The 17,338-nt window shown below is 41.5% G+C and overlaps 1 protein-coding gene across 2 annotated transcripts; it reads right to left on the reverse strand.

The window, feature by feature from the left end:
* Positions 1 to 420: 420 nt before the first annotated feature.
* Positions 421 to 16,939, reverse strand: jpt1a (Jupiter microtubule associated homolog 1a). 2 transcript variants are annotated; one of them, XM_076294226.1, is made up of 5 exons: positions 16,748 to 16,939; positions 14,512 to 14,651; positions 2,484 to 2,605; positions 1,380 to 1,407; positions 421 to 969 (listed from the first exon to the last, which is right to left on the reverse strand). In XM_076294226.1, exons 1-5 carry the CDS (start codon positions 16,801 to 16,803, stop codon positions 833 to 835), a joined length of 483 nt encoding a protein of 160 aa, XP_076150341.1. In that variant the 5' UTR covers positions 16,804 to 16,939; the 3' UTR covers positions 421 to 832. The 2 variants fall into 2 exon arrangements, with proteins under 2 accessions (XP_076150341.1, XP_076150332.1); XM_076294217.1 differs by having other exon boundaries at positions 421 to 972.
* Positions 16,940 to 17,338: the final 399 nt, after the last annotated feature.

Below are 17,338 nucleotides of genomic sequence, written 5' to 3' on the forward strand. Positions count from 1 at the left end.
AGAAGCCTACTGTATCACAATATATTTTTAACTATCAATAACACAATCAGCCATCTGAGAAAACAGCCAGTCCTATGAAGAAGCCTACTGTATCACAATATATTTTTAACTATCATTAACACAATTATAATAAATACAATTAAAGACAATCTTTGATACATATGGCCCTCCATCCCAGTTCCACTGGATATGAACCGATTTCTGTTTCCTGTGATTTCTGCTTGATTTTTGCAGTCAAAATAAATCAGGTGAAATACACAAACTAAAAATATCACTTTTTTTTTTACTTTTTGCAGCATTGTTTTAACCCTCTATGAGTGGACAGCGTAAAGGTCAATGTTTATTACCATTTTTGTCTTTGATACATGTCTGTGTTTCGTTTGAGAAGGTAGACTTACATATAATAAAAACAAAGTCTCATTGTCATATCAATACTTTTAATGTTTTTAGAAATACAGCACGCATAATTGAGTTTTTTGTTTTCCCATTTCCACTGGTAGGGGGGTATGGGAGGGGTGGAGTGGAGTGAGGAGGAACTGAACCTGGACGCCTTGACCAGCAGGCCTGGCACATTACAGCTCAACACAGAACCAGTGAGTGTACAGTACATAAAGTGCTTCGGTCAAAAAAAAAAGTATAAAATTAAGAAAGGCATATCAAAACAATGATGACCAGAGGACAGGGGTTGGGGATGGGGTTTGAGACTCACAAAGACTGAGGATAGGGTGAGGATGGCAGCATCTTTTCATATCTCAATATCATTACAAAAACAACAGAACAAATAAAAGAGAAAATGGAGGCATTTCTGGAGAGGGGACCGGGGGAATGGCACTCAGCCCAGGATGAGGCTGGACTTGCCCCCAGGGGGGTTCCTGCGGCCAGAGGGCACTCCGGCTGCCTGGGTGGAGCCTCCACCAGAGGGCGCTGTCTCCTCCCTCGGCTCACGGGCCTCTGGCTCCTCTGTGCTCTCTGCTGGTCAGAGAGAGAGACGGTCAGATTCTGGCTCAACTGTCCAATAACAATTCCACATCTGTACACAAAATGTTACCATCATCGCTTTTTCACTTGACCCAGTTAGTCACCTCACTCACATCAAGACCTTCTGAAATGTCTAGCTTGCCCACACAAAAGCATACAATGCATTCAGATTACAAATGAACAGAAACATTCATTGCAAGTATGAACGCCCTCATTCCACTCTAGAATATTTTGAAAAAGGGGCAAACAACTTTAACAAGACAGTTCTTTGTAAATTATACCGAGCCATAACCAAAACCTGATATTTAACTGAGCACATATTGGCAGATACTGCGTAAGATATATTAATAAAGATATAATGAAATATAGGTTACCCATTCTTAGAACAGTGTACAACTAACCTGCATTCATCGTGTCATGGTCAACATCCTGAGAGGGGAAAAAAAGTAATGTTAAAAGTTAATAGTAAAGTAGATGTTGATTAATAGAACAGTAAATCAAAATGATTTGTTTCAGTTCTCCAGACAGTAAGCTATCAGGTGCACAGAGAGGTTTATTATGAAAACAGATTAGTGGTATGTTGTGGCTAAAGCCAGAAATGTGTTACAACATGGAAAAAGGCAAATGTGAGAAACAAGCTTTTTTAACTTGTATGCACCTAAAATCTTGCTGAATTGTCCAAGATGATCAAGTGCTATGTTTGTGATTGGTAATGTTCCCACCCATCATGGCATATAATGGCCTTTACTGACCCTGCACTACGTGGCAAGATATTCTTCCTTCTTTTGGAAACATTGGAGCAAACCTCTGCACCAACAGCTTCATACACCAGGCTGTTAGGATGCTGAACTCTCTCCCCCCTCTCCCCCCTCAGCTACATAACATCCTGGACTTGGACCCACAATGGCTGCCTTGCACTACTCCACTTGCACTACTCCAATTGTACACTTGCACACTTTGCAACTTGTTGTTGTTGTCCTGTTGTCCTGAAAACACAACACTTCTGCTGCTCTTACATAACTTGCACCACTATGCCACTTGCTTACTTAGGTCAAACAGAACTACCTCAGCCATTTATTGGCCTGACTTTGCACTATAATATTGACTGTCTATGCACAATTTCAACCCAATTTTGCTGCTCTTATTTCTTCATTGTATGTGCCTTCTTATTTACTTTTTATTGTTGACTTGAATGTTATGTTTGTCTGTGTACTTAATTGGTAAAATATGTCTTGTCTTCACCGTGGGATAGTGAGAAACGTACAGTAATTTCAATCTCTTGGCATGTGAAGAAATTGACAATAAAGCAGACTTTGACTTTTAATCACTGTGGTCATTTATATGTCTATGTATGTAATCTTCACTTTGTGTTGAGTGTGTTTTTTCAATCTGGACTTGTGACTGTGTGTGTGTGTGTGTGTGTCTTCCTATGGATGGACATAATGAAATAACATGCAGAAAGTGAAGTTCTTGGAGTGGTGTGTGGGGAGCATTCCGTTGCTCACCTCAGCAGAGTTCACCTCAGCTGGGCCGTCCTGGTCCAGGTTGTCCTGGCTGGAATGCTGGTTCTGGCATCTCCGCAGGGGAGCCGAAGGTTCCCCACAAAGCACACCAGTTGGCTTCCCACCTGCCAGCACAGCACAGCACAGCACAGTGGATTAAAGTCTGAATCTTTACATCTTAATACATCAGTACATCCAAGACTACTGACAGAAAAAGAAAGTGCTGCAATGCCAAACTGGTTGAGCAACCCATCAAATATCTGAGTTTGATCGTAATTTTCTCAGTGGATTTGTCTGTATTTTTTCAACGAACAATACAGAGCCAACATTGTAGGAGTGGGAAGTACTGACACAAGCTGTTATATGCCAACAATACGGTCATAACAGAACCTCAGTCAGATCGTGTGGCCTATTGGTGAATGGAACGCTTTTATTCTGCACTTGGCCAACAGCACAGGGTGCTTCAGCACATAATACAAGTCACAGCACAGTAGGTGCCATGTCTTGACACACAAGCTGGAAGCCAGCATTGTTTCAATGAACTTGCACATGCTGAGAGCCTCAGAATAAAGGGGCTTACACATAGGAACTACACTGCGCTGGCCACTTGGTTGATCTACTGACCCAAAGATTTGTTTATTGTGCTTGCCGCCAGGCTCAGTGTAAAATGGCTGTGATATACAGTGCGTCATAAAGCTTAGCTCGGCGCAGTGGCAAACCGTTCTTGAAACCGTTCTTGAAAATAATGGCTTTCAGAGCACAGCGGTGCCGTTGCCTAAGGCCTGTCTTTGGCTGGGATCAGATCTGAGGAGCGGTCCACGAAATGGGGTCCACAAAAACCACTCAAAGTCAGACGACTTCTTGGTCACTGCAAATTATTCAAAATCCCCATATTATTTTCCCATAGGACAAATCTCTCTCTATGGCCAAAAATGGCAGTATTTTAAATAGGGATACTGCAACAGTGGTCGGCCTACCGCAGAGCTTTCATCTGTAACATCTTCAGCAGAAGGGCCCCTTTAGCTTGGCCCCTAACTTCATACTACCTTCTTGGTGACACAGCTGAGGGGGCTGCTCTGGGTTCTGTGAGTGTGCTGAGTGTACATGAGTGCTGTTAAGGTGTGTTGCCTGAAGGGGTTGAACAGTACACTTCTATGTACAGTGGGTCCCCGTTAAGTTTGGACGGGTTCCTTCATGAATCACGCACCCCATTTTCTCAGCAGAAATGGCACAAACTGCAGTTGACACAAACAACCACAAGGTGTCACTTGGGTGCCACTACTATTTTTGATGCGACTGACTTACTGCTTCCATGACGCAGCAGTGGCATGGGAACTTAAATTGATCACGGTAGTTTAAGCTTACACTTGACAAAACATTCTAATATGAAAATGTAGATGCAATTGTTGTAAAATGGTGCAGCTCCTTTAAGAAAGCACCGTGTGCAGGGATGGAGAGTAGTGCTGCCGCGATTAGTCGACTTAGTCGACCTAATCGACCATGAAAATTAGTCGACGGCAATTTTTTTAGTCGAAGAATCGTTTTACTGTTGACCGCCTATTTAGTTTTGGTCTCACACGGCTGTAATGTTATATTAACTCTATGTTATTAACTCTTGAAAAGTACAATGTCTTTGGATGTTAAACAGGCTACTAAGACTTTGGCATGTTTTAAACCCCACTATGCACGCAAGTGTTAACGCCAGCAGCAAAGCTGCGTGCCTGCCTGCTTTCAGCGCAATTAATTATTAGGCAGAGCTAAGTGGGGGGAGCTAAGCTAGTAGGTTACGCTAGTCCAGACTCTGACTAATATAGTAGCCTATTGTGGAAATTGAAATAAATGAAGTGAAGTGTCTCACGTTGACAACGCAACGGCGTGTCATTACTGTAATTCATTCATACAAAAAACGTTAAACCGAACATGCCGCCGCCCGTGATATCAACAATCAAGGTGCGCATCATTTCCCATGGTCAATAAGTCACGACGCATATTTTTTTTGCGTTCAAGCCAACTGATAAAGTGAAGTAACCTATGTGGTAAGACGCGCAAAGTGCCTGTAGCCTACTTGTTTTGAACATGCTGATGTTAGGCTCATTTGCAAAGTCCTCAACTCCTGTCGCCTTTCAAAGTCCAGCGTTTCTCAAACTATGGACCAGCACCGGCCGTAACGTGGACATTGCTGGTCCGGAGCCGCGGAGTGAAATTATTCCCGGGGCTTTGTCTGATAATTTGCTGCGCAATTGATCAAGGAACCGCGGACCGACAGAAAAAGAAAACAAACTTTTCTGCAATCCGTATGAATTACTTGCTAATTTGGTGTCATCAAACATAGAGGCATACAATTAAATGGTGGTATGAGCGTTCATTCAATGCGCGAGAGAAACTGAAACCACTTGATAACGTTGGTAGCAAATCTCCAATTCAACCTATTGGAAAGCTATTTAATTATGAAACTACATTTAATAGAATAATGTGGATTTATGCAACTTCCATAAAAACAGAGCACAGACTATAATACACTATCTAGAGTATTGTATAGTCAAATTTGAATAACGTGGCCAAAAGCTTGTGGCATAATTAAATATGTAAATATTCTTTCCATTTGCCTACCAGTATATGATGCTTGCATGAGGGAAACATCCCAAAACGATGACACCCATATAATTGCTGTTGTTTTGAGAAGTATTTATCATGCAACCATGCAAAAGCAATGGAACTATTCTAATTATATTTTACATTAGTAAAGCAGTCCTCTGATGTGCATGTTTTCAAACTTTTTGTGAACAATGTTAGCACTTTAAACACTGGCTGCTTTGAAGTGCATGTATAACAATATGGTTATGGTTATGGTTATGGATTTAGCAGACGCCTTTGTCCAAAGCGACATATAAATACAAAACAACATAATAATATTTAAAAATGAACAGGGAACAGATTAAAATCTAGGTCAAATATAGTAAGGAGAATAGTTGTAGTACACAATAATATCAATTCAATCAATAGCCTAATAAAAAAGCAATGTAAAAAAGGGGAAAGGCAATAATAAAAACAATAATGTCAATTCAATCAATAATATGGTTATGGTTATGGTTATGGTTATGGATTTAGCAGACGCCTTTGTCCAAAGCGACATATAAATACAAAACAACGACATAATATTTAAAAATGAACAGGGAACAGATTAAAATCTAGGTCAAATATAGTAAGGAGAATAGTTGTAGTACACAATAATATCAATTAAATCAATAGCCTAATAAAAAAGCAATGTAAAAAAGGGGAAAGGCAATAATAAAAACAATAATGTCAATTCAATCAATAATATAAAACAATAACATGCTAAGACTACATTAAGGAGAATATCAATAATAAACAATAATGTCAAATTAATTAACAGCCCAATTAAAATAAAACAACATTATATAAACCATAACACATAAGCGCTTAAACAACTAAGTATATGTTGAATAGGAATGTCTTTAGACCCCTCTTAAACGACCCAAAACTACCACAGGAACGGAGACCACTGGGCAGTTCATTCCACCAACATGGAACCACTGAAGAAAAGAGTCTGGAATTAGACCCAGTTTTTATGACTGGTCGACACAACATACGCTCACCAGAAGACCGCAGTGGGCGGTTGGGGATGTAAGGCTTGATTATTGAATTAAAATAACTAGGAGCAGATCTAGTTAGTGTCCTATAGGCCAAAGTGAGAGATTTAAATTTAATTCTGGCTACTATAGGGAGCCAATGGAGAGTAACTAGGAGAGGAGTTACATGTGTCCTCTTTGGCTGATTGAAGACCAGGCGTGCTCCAGCATTTTGAATCAGCTGTAATGATCTTGTTACACAAGCGGGTAAGCCAGCTAACAGTGAATTACAATAGTCCAGCTTAGAGATGACCATGGTCTGAACAAGAAGTTGTGTGGAATCTTGTGTCAGATAAGGTCTGATCTTCCTAATGTTGTAAAGCATAAACCGGCATGATTTTGCAATAGAAGCTATATGCTCAGAGAAGTTAAGTCGGTCATCAATTACAACGCCCAAGTTTCGTGCCGATCTAGTTGGGGTCAGTGAAGTTGAGTCAAGCTGGATGTTAATCTGTTGGGGAATAGCTGTTTTAGCTGGAAATACCAAAAACTCTGTTTTTGAGAGATTAAGCTGAAGGTGCCGATCTTTCATCCAGGCTGAAATATCCTTAAGGCATGCAGAAATCCGGTGGGAAACACTAGAGTCATCAGGTGGGAAAGACAGGTAAAGTTGAGTGTCGTCTGCATAACAGTGATGGTCAAATCCATGGGAGCGAATAGTATCACCTAAGGAAGTGGTGTAAATAGAGAAAAGCAAGGGTCCTAATACTGATCCCTGAGGCACACCTGTGGTGAGGGCATGAGACTTAGATACTTGTCCCTGCCAAGACACGTTGAAAGAACGCCCTTTAAGGTAAGATTCAAACCAGTCAAGAGCTTTTCCAGAAATTCCCAGTTCAGATAGTATAGATAGGAGAATGTCATGGTTAACAGTATCAAAGGCTGCAGATAAATCTAGTAGAATTAATACTGATGACTGAGCAGAGGACTTAGCTACTCTCAATGCTTCAGTCACAGACAGAAGAGCAGTTTCAGTAGAATGACCACTCTTGAAACCAGACTGCATAGGGTCTAGTAGATTATTCTGATGAAGAAAGTCACAAACTTGCTTGAAGACCACTTTCTCCAAAACCTTTGACAAGAAAGGAAGAAGGGAGACAGGTCTGTAGTTCTTCACCTCAGTTGGATTAAGTGTACTTTTCTTTAGCAGAGGTGTAACCCTAGCCTGTTTAAAAGAATAAGGAACTATTCCAGAACTGAGTGAAGCATTAAATACATGTGTGACTGCTGGTAGAACAGCGGGTGAGATAGACTGTAGAAGAGTGGACGGGACAGGATCTAATGGGCATGTTGTTGGACGACATTGCTGAAGCAATTGAGAGACTGCTTCCTCATCAAGAGGAGAGAAAGAGTCAAATGATGGGGTCATACTAACACAAGGCAAAGCCCTCCTTATAGGAGCATCAAACTGAGCACTTATTTTAGCAACTTTTTCAGTGAAAAATGTTGCAAAGTCATTTGCTGACAGTGAAGTAGTTGATGGTGGTGGTGGAGGATTGAGGAGAGATTTGAAAGTAGAAAAAAGTTGTCTACTGTCAGTGGCGCTCTCAATCTTGCTTTGATAGAATGCCTTTTTTGCAAGTGTAACAGTGGATGAAAAGGATGACAGCAAAGACTGGTAGTTACTAAGATCATTTCCATCTCTGGATTTACGCCATTTCCTCTCAGCAGCTCTAAGTTCCTTTCGTACTGAGACTATACTGTTCGTCAGCCATGGATGGCGAGGTTTAGAACGAGTAGGTCTTGAGGAAAGAGGACATGCTGCATTCAGACAAGATGCCAGTGTAGAGCAGAGAGTCTCTGTAGCGTCATTAACCTCAAGTGTCAAGAATGAGCTAGGAGTAGCAATATAGCATAACAATAATAATTGTGATGTGATATAATGATAATTTGATGGGGGGTGGGTTCATATAGGTGGGCCCTATGACCCCAAAGTATGCCATGACCGGGCCTCAGGTCAAAGAAGTTGTCTATGTCGATGGCAACACTGGCATACAAATAAAGTCTATCAAAGGTCTGACATTACTGTAGATCTGAAGGTAGCATTTTAAATGGGTGGGTTTTTTTTTAATACATAATGTTTTTGAACAGTTTACTTACAGTAATACAACAAAAGTAGGGTGATATATATTTTACGTTTTCCCTTTAGTTGAGTTCAAAATAAAACGTACACAACAAAATAACAAACACTTGATTTTAAAAAAAAAATAGTCGTTTAGATTAGTCGACTAATCGAAAAATTAGTCGAAAGATTAGTCGTTAGAAAATGAGTCGTTAGTGGCAGCACTAATGGAGAGAGAGAAAGCGAGAGGGGATATGTGTGTTAGAACTTAGCGTGTGGAAAAAGTACGTGCTGTTGAGACTGGAGTGAGTCATATTCAAAATAATGCAAGAAAAGCAAATTATCCTCATTCATTGCAACCAAAGTATGCCTGCTTGCCGACATTCAAACGAAAAATATATCAAAGCACCTTTGGCGTTTGAATGTAGCACGACATTTTTTTTAAACAGCTGGACAAATTTAGCTAATTGATTATATATCCTGTACACCAGCAATTGTTGAACATTTACTTGTACAAGTACATTGACAGTAGCCCAGCCTAACAGCATGTTGTAGGCCTACTGTAGAAATGTCACTTAAATTTCACACAAATGTTCACTTAAAGTGTTCGCCTTTGTTACACTATTTGGTTTCGTGATGTAGCCTATGATAAACACCATATGGCCAAATATGTGACTCAGCTAATGTTATAGGCTATACAATTGAATTTCCCCTCTTAAAGGCAAGCTGGTGTAGCTTATTAGACTAGGCTACTATTAAAATACACCGACGGTAGCCTTGGCTATGTGTAAAGTAAGCTATCGCATGATTTCATGCACTTAAGTGAAAAGGGCCTTGCATCTGTCAAGTTCGCACAGGCCGCATCCCCTTGCGACGGCCCTGCAGCTCCTCCTAAGACAGCGAGGAAAAAGTTAAAATACGCGATAAACCCGGGAAAAGTTGACAGGTTTGTTTCGGTCCCGGTGATTATTTGTGAAATTGTGCAAACGACAGCCTTTTCAAGGCATTTTAAGGAAGGAGTCGTAGCATGCAAGCTCCCAAATTGACCCAGTAGCCTAAGGCATCAATAAATTGTTGGGACTGGGGAGGGTCATGCGTTTTTTCTCAATCACTTTGGAGGGTCATAGAAAAAATTCTTGCTGGCGAGGGAGGGTCACGTCTTTTTTGACTAACGCTCCCAAAACTCCTCCGGTAGCCCCTTAATTAAATAAATAACGAACAGTCCCTAATTGATTAATAGCCTAGGCCTACACCAGCAATTGTTGAACATTGACCTGTACAGGACATTGACGTTAGCCCAGCCTAACAAGCAAATGTTGCAAAATACATCAAAAGACGCAATTAATTAGAAATAAATAATGTAATCTTCATCGCTTTATTTAACAAACTGCAAGCAACAAGAGCATCGAGTTCGCTGTAAGGCCAAACCCAAGAGCAAAGCCCATCTGTTAAGGCAGTCGATAGGCTATATAACGAGCTGTGTGCCTGGAAAGACGATAGATGACGGCTCTAGTCATCCCATACCCTCCCCCCACTTCCTGTAGCCTACAATTATGAAGGCCTGTAGCCTAAAACGACTCGTTGCCGTTTTGTGACATTAAGCTTTTTCACGTTAAGCCCCCCTCCCCCATCCCCTTCTTCAGGGGCGTCACTAGCTATTTAAAACAGTCGGGGCTAGAGCCCAGAAGTTCGAGACCTTTTTGGTCGGGGGGTTCGGGGGTTTCTCCCCCGAGAGATTTTTAAAATTGGGCTGATGAACATGCAATTTTAAACTACTTTGAGAATGAAAAGGAAGGCCAATTGTAGTGACTCACGTCACGGCATTCTGAATATTTTGATGTTTAAAGACCGTGTAAGGAGAACGTCTCTTCTGCCAAAGTGCACCACATACAACACCCAAAATATGACATTAAAATAGCCTGTAGAATAAACATCGTCATGCACCTCTGTCAAGTGCACAGGTGTGAGCGTTCGTCTCGGGATAAACATTTGGACTTCATCCCCTTCAATTAATGGGCTATGGGTGCCTTGTAAGCAATGCATTTGGGTTGTGCATCACGAACTTTTGCCCCCAAAAAAATTCCATTCTGTCAAAATCAAGCCCAACATGCATTGCTTGGAAGCCCCCTCAAACGAGGTCAGGTTTACTATATTTACTGCTTATGTGATTCAATAATAAATCACGATATATTGAAACTGAGCTGATCGAAATGTCCTCCTGGGTTGCGGGAGATGATGACACACTGTTAGTTTCCACTTTTTGTCCCTGCTCTGCCCTTTTTTTCTCTAAAGAAACTTTTAATATCCATTTGTCCTTCTGTACACTTATTTCGCTAAGGCTAGTTAGTAGAAGAACGAAACAGCAATGTGTAATAGCGTAGAGGAGAATTGAAATTGCAACATTTTGCAACAAATAATTCTAAACCTGCCCAGATCACGTCAGATTTTCTTGCGCTGCTGTTAATGCACACAATGGACACAAAACACAAAAGTCTCTTCTACGGGGCTATTTATTTCATTCACGATTAGAGTTTTTGTTGTTGTTGTTGTTGACGGCCCATAGATCCGGGGCTATAGCCCCGAATGCCCAGGTCTAACGACGCCACTGCCCTTCTTTCACAAGCAGTGGGGGAGCGCGGGGCACAAAGTAACACTTTTATGATTTCATTGCTGAGTTTGCGGCAAAGCAAGATATGGCGAGTCAGTGTCATTTATTTGTCCATGTTAGCCTACAGACCAGTTTCCATAGTGCACCTTATCAACAGTTTGAATGTCGTGTGGGTTTCTGCTCATTGACAAATACCGTTCAGCACAATGATTCATGCCCAATTAATTTCCCCTGTTAAAGTGTTCGCCTTTGTTACACTATTTGGTTTCGTGATGTAGCCTATGATAAACACCATATGGCCAAATATGTGACTCAGCTAATGTTATAGGCTATACAATATCCCCTCTTAAAGACAAGCTGGTGTAGCTTATTAGACTAGGCTACTATTAAAATGCACCGACGGTAGCCTTGGCTATGTGTAAAGTAAGCTATCGCATGATGTCATGCACGTAACTTCATGCAGCTGTCAAGTTCGCACAGGGTCTCGCACCCCCTTGCGACTGCCCTGCAGCTCCTCCTAAGATAGCGAGGAAAAAGTTAAAATACGCGATAAACCCGGGAAAAGTTGACAGGTTTGTTTCGGTCCCGGTGATTATTTGTGAAATTGTGCAAACGACAGCCTTTTCAAGGCATTTCAAGGAAGGAGTCGTAGCATGCAAGCTCCCAAATTGATCCAGTAGCCTACAGAAGACATCAATAGCCTAAATTGTTGGGACTGGGGAGGGTCATGCGTTTTTTCTCAATCACTTTGGAGGGTCAGATTCCAAAAATAATTCTGTGGAAATGCATGGATTACAGTTTCTTCCAGTAGCAGCAACTGGAATCCATGCATTTCCACGGAATTATTTTTGGAATCTGATCCCTTATCATACCTGTTCATTCTTACTCGTCGCTCGACTTATCGTGACTAAATTCAAGATGGCTGCAAACGCTAAACTTCGTGAAGATACTGTCTGTATAAATCGTCTTGTAAGTGAACTACCAGTGCTTTTTCAAAGTTCTCAATGTCTCGTTTTAAATGTCAGGGCCCTCAGAAGTCTACCAATGAAGTGTGGAGATACATTGAGCCTCGTAAATGGTGTAAAACAGTGATTTATTTGCATGGCTATGCCGATGCCGAGGCACCACCATTGACCGCCTTGTTGGTAGCATCGGCTAACTAGCGCCAGATTTCTGAGTGCAGGGGACAAGCCGAGATGGGCTATGAGACATACGTTCACACTCGGTATCATGTTTCAAAACACTTTAGGTCAAAATCACACCGGAATTCTCCTTTAACATTATGTACAAAGCTTAGGCTACAGTGGACTAGCATGTTGCAGGGGCTGCTAAAAACACAGAGAAACGCACTGAAAACTCGGCCAATCACAGCCCTTGCTGTCGAATGCGCCGTCTGGTTCGACCGTGGAATGCCACAGCGGACTATGCTACCCCCAAGCGGCTGCAGTTGTACTTACATTTCACCAATCACCATGATCGCGAATGAAGTGTCAATTTTTAACTGGGTCCCACTGTACAAACCTCATCCACAAGGGGGCATCAGCTTGGTTCTGGCCTATCTAAAGCCAGATTCAGCTTGGCGAGTGGAAGAGAAATATGCTTCTCATTCATTGCTTGACTATTGATGGTTAATGAGTCACAAAATCCAAGACCCTGTGCTTGGATTTCCTTGATATCCCTATTTTGATTTCACTTTGAGTTTGCCACATTTTGTTTACTTTTTTGTTTTGTTATGTGGTATATAATGATCACTATGGTTTGTAGACATCATGATGAGAGAACGAGTTTGAAACTGTAAAGCATGTATTTATATAACCTCAACCATATTCAAGACATACATTGAAGTTATTCATTGAGTGCCAAAAACGGAATATTACGTTTTTAGCTTTTTTTTAAATTACGAAACTAGACACTCTAACACACCTTATATGTGATTTTGGGAACTCTGTGATTAATGGAAATAAAATATATGACAATCGAAAACGCACAATCTGGACATTTTATCATAACTCGGTTGCCGCTTTGGGTCGAATCAGTGACGCATGCACGTCAGGTCAAAACCAGGCCATTTTCGTGGGTCTATCACTAGGTGGCAGTCTCGCTGATCACTTCCCGGAAAGTTTACACAAGTAAGTAACAGGCAACACTTCATATTTCATGAAAGACGTTATATCTCAGAGGCGTGTAGAAATACACGGTTTGCACCCACCGAGAGCTTAAAGTCTCACCTTTTAAACGAGCCATTGTATGTTCATAGCTATAACACAGAATATGCTATGGCTGTACAAAAATCATCAACAATGGTCTAGATTGCTGGCACTCTAGAACAAAGCTCCCGAAAACAGCTTGGCATTCAATGAGTTAACATACTGAAGCTATTCTACCAGAATTCCCCCTATGTTCACTCTGTATCCCTATGTCTTTCTTTGTCATTTTGTGTCTCACTGTGGATGGGTGAAGCCCGTTTGAAAAAAAGCATGCTTGGCCATTCAGCTGCGGAGATAAAGACGTGACCTGTGATGACTGTATAAACCCCTGAACTTTGTGTAAACCTCTGAACTTGTGCTACGGTGAAAAGTTGGTACCCTTGGCAGCAATAGTGCCGACTTGCGGAGATAAGACCGAACAACGATCCTTTCATAACGCCACCTGTGGGTTCGAAGTTGCCAAATGTTGTGTCAGCATCTAAGAAGGGGTATAAATGTTGGTATTCAACAATTGTTCGAGAGTGCGATCCACTCAGGCTTTGCGCTATGTAGTCATTAAAGGAATTTTGCACGGAACTCTGCCGGACTTTTGCGCCTTCTTTTTGGGATAGGTTTTTGACTTCAGCACTTATAATAGCGTATTTTTGTTATGTTGTAGACAAGATATTTGGACTTAATTTCTGGCCCGAGTCTGAATATCTGATAAGAGCGTTACTGGATTTCCCCAGTTAGTGAAAATGGCTGGGAGATAAGCTCCAAATTTGAGCTCTTTGTCAGATAGACATACCTGCTTCAGTAGGCCTAGTGCTTGGAAGTACACATTTATCACACACATTAAGATCAGGGACTATCGGTTTGGACAACTTAAATCCTCTAGACCAGTGTATCTCAAAGTGTGGTCTGCAAGCTATCCCAAGTGGTCCGCGAGCAGACATGGTAAAATATAATATAGATGAGTTGTTTGCAATACTGAACCAACTTGTATGTAAATCCAAACAGTTCTGCAACACTGTCTATGCAAGACATGGCAGTTTAAATCATATGAATCCTCTGACACAATAAGCAAAGTGCAAAGACAATAAGCAAGGTGGTTCTATAAAGAACCTAGAGCCTATAGCCTTTGTTGATGTATATGTAGCCTAAGCAGGAAGTTAATTTGCCGGTATAAGCATATCTGGAATTGTGACATGCAGTGTATAACAAGGAAACACAGAAAACCAAACTAAGGGTTTGTTTCTGTGGTGTGCTGCCGCCATGATGCTTGATGATGCTCAGGGGGGTATTCCAAGTACGTGGTTTAGTGACAAACCTGGGTAAGTTAACTCAGAGTAAGTGGTAAACCTAATAGAAGAGCTGTATGGCTTCATTCTCCTAACAAAACAATGCCATAGGACTCTTGTTGTAGAATGTTAACTACAACTTAACTACAAGTTAACTTAACCAGGTTTGTCACTAACCCACGTACTTGGAATACCCCCCAGGAATAGCATGAAAGTGTCGTTACCAGGCGGGTTGTTCCTCCTGTGAGCATGGGGGTCTTCAGGTTCAGCAAAGATGCTGGAGGCCATTTTGTTCTTGCGGGTGGACTTTTCCTCATCTGCACCAAAGGAGATATTGGAGGCGCCACCTGGAGGACGCAACACCCTGCAATGGACAATACGGTGATCCCACTTAGAAGATACCGAAACATGCACATATGGATTGAGTATGCTAATACTTTACATTTGGAATACTGGCACTGGATACTGACACTATAGATTTAAATCCCAATGAAGAACAGTAGGCTACCTTAACACAATGGTCCTTCCACACCTGACACCACTAACACTTTTAAGCCTTTTCACCAGTAACTAATTTAAAGGCCCCATCTTCATTGTCACTGCTTAATGGACCATCCTCAGTCTGGACCAATCTCATGAAAATAAACAACAAATCTTAAGAGATGACCCATTAAAATTGGGGCCAGTCATTACTCAAGTTGACAAGTGAAATGGCTCGTCTTAACCGCGCACAGAAATGGGAAAGGGAGCCTTTTGGTGCTGTCTGGTTGGTACTCCCACTGTCAGGATCGTTGTGGAGCACCGTCCACAACTACTTATCCATGCCTGTGCCCCGCCTCTTTCTATTTCACGCTATAGAAATACCAGTCTGAATAACCAGCTGACTCGTAATAAGCGGTTTGGTTGAAGCTTCAACAACAACATTACTATAGCCGATCAGAAATAAAGAGGCGATGATTAATGGCCCAAATTTCGAGAACGAGTGAACGGTCTTTCAGCAACCGCAGCGGAGCAGGAGGTGCCTAGTCTGGGAGCGGGTTTTAGAATCCACTACAAAGCGTGGACCGCACCCAACCACAACTAACATACACTGCACACAGCAGTACAAGTCTAACGTTAATGCGCTTCTAAATTCAGACAGTCGACTATGTCGAAGGCATGACTGCTTACTACACCCACAACGACAGCGTTGCATGCCATTGTCGGATATGACAACCATCTGACAGAGTAGCGGTAGCTGCAAAGGGCCAGCAGGTGTATATGCCGCATATAAACTTTGGAGCTAAGATTACAGTACGGGTTTATGGAATAACGTCAACGTTACAAGAATCAAATCACTTAGCAGACATGGTTTATGGATAATGCACATCAGCCTATTCCATAGTAGGGATGTCAAAACATTAATGACCCGGTATGAAGAATGGTAATTCATAGGTTATTCCCTTAAAACCTTTTCGCTCCACCACTACATCAAGGTTGTGTTTGAAACGTTTGGGATTCAACTAGCTTGATAGCATGCTACCCACGTGCTTTCAATTATAGATGTCAGCGAACGTTAGTCCAATAGAAGACATTACATCCAATTCAGATCAGATTATCCAAACCCGTTATCTGAACAAACACTTAGATAGAAGAGGATGGGTCTACTTTTCACATAGCTAACATAAGCTCACCGATCATAGTTTTGCTCCATCACCAGATATTAATATTAACGTTAGCCGCCAAGCGTATATGCTAGAGAAGGGGTTTCCATACCTGCAACGAGCAGGATGAGAGACCCTATCCCCACTCAATAAGAATAACGTTTAGAAACGGTATAAAATGTCCATGGGGTAATAGCGTGATGGCAACAAACACTTTGAGCATGAAATAACGTTATACAACTTTAACAGTAGCAGCTATGCATTAAAAAAGCAGATGATCTCGCAAAAATGGTCAAGAAGATGGGTGTGGAGATGACTGCCACTCCCAACGATTTTAGGACAGCTGTGCAGCTCATAATAATGTTTATTTGAAAACCCTTCAGTGCATTTAATTAAGAGTCCAACCAAACGATAACAATGTTTGATGAACCGCACAATGCATAAAGCAATGACACGACATGAATGTCACATTTATCATAGATTACCACCTGAGGTGGAGATCTGCCATTGTTCAACGTAAGGTGTCGGTGGGTTGTACAGTATGCAGCCCGACGTTACAAAGGGTTATTGTATCGACTGTGCCAAAACGAAATCAGGAATCAAATAACAAAATGGGCATGCTGGCAGCAACATCGACCGTTATTTTAAAACATCGCTCATATGATTTCATAATAAATAACCATATTTCTTTTGTTTGTTAGCATTGTAGCCATCACGCCAAATTCTTGGCAGAACGCTAGCTAGCTAGCTGTTAGCTAGCGTTGCCTCGCTAGCTGAATTACACTATTCATTCAAACCTGAACTTGCTTATTTGTACCTGGAACTGCTTTTGGATCCTGGCTCCAATCCTTTAAATGTGGTTGTCGTCGTCATTTTGTTACTGTCGAAGGGTTGGTGAATGGTCAAGTATTAAATCGCAGATTTTCTTGCCAGCCTTATCCTCTTGATTTCACCGCCTCATACTCGATTCGACTCGGCCCGTACTAAATTGATCAATCTGCTGCTAAATAGTGAGGATGGCATTTGACCATCCGGTTCCCACCCACAAGACCAAACCCGTTTTGATTGGACGAGTATTTGTCAGTTTGAACGGTGATTGGTCCTTTCAGAGGAAATGACAGTTCTAAAAAGGTGCAGCCTCATCATTTAATGCAGATTCGCTAATGAAATTGCTTACCTTTTTGTGCTTGTGATGAGCTCAAGATATCTGCAAATTATACTTTTGTATTTTGTCGCAGTTTGCTGTAGTGCAACAAGCCTTACATTGAGGCATTATTTTTTTCCTCAGAATATGTGGCTGACTTTAAAAGCCCTCGACCAGGCCTGTCAAATACAGCTCCCTGCTCCAGAATTGAGGTCGTTAATTGACTGGAGAAATGTATTGCTCCGACTGGGACTTTTGTGTGTT

Source organism: Alosa pseudoharengus, unplaced genomic scaffold (assembly GCF_046254945.1).
Source record: "Alosa pseudoharengus isolate Yale_2024_CS ecotype anadromous, Long Island Sound unplaced genomic scaffold, YU_APseudo_1.1 YU_APseudo_1.1_scf_1, whole genome shotgun sequence".
NCBI lineage: Eukaryota > Metazoa > Chordata > Actinopteri > Clupeiformes > Clupeidae > Alosa > Alosa pseudoharengus.

Bases quoted from the DNA above. Each gene is read 5' to 3' on its own strand.
- jpt1a (XM_076294217.1), bottom strand. From the start codon at position 16,803: ATGACGACGACAACCACATTTAAAGGATTGGAGCCAGGATCCAAAAGC. The intron at 14,652-16,747 runs GTACAAATAAGC...TGTCCATTGCAG, and splicing joins GGATCCAAAAGCAGTTCCAG to GGTGTTGCGTCCTCCAGGTG. The intron at 1,408-2,483 runs GTGAGCAACGGA...TTCCCCTCTCAG, and splicing joins CTGAGGTGAACTCTGCTGAG to GATGTTGACCATGACACGAT.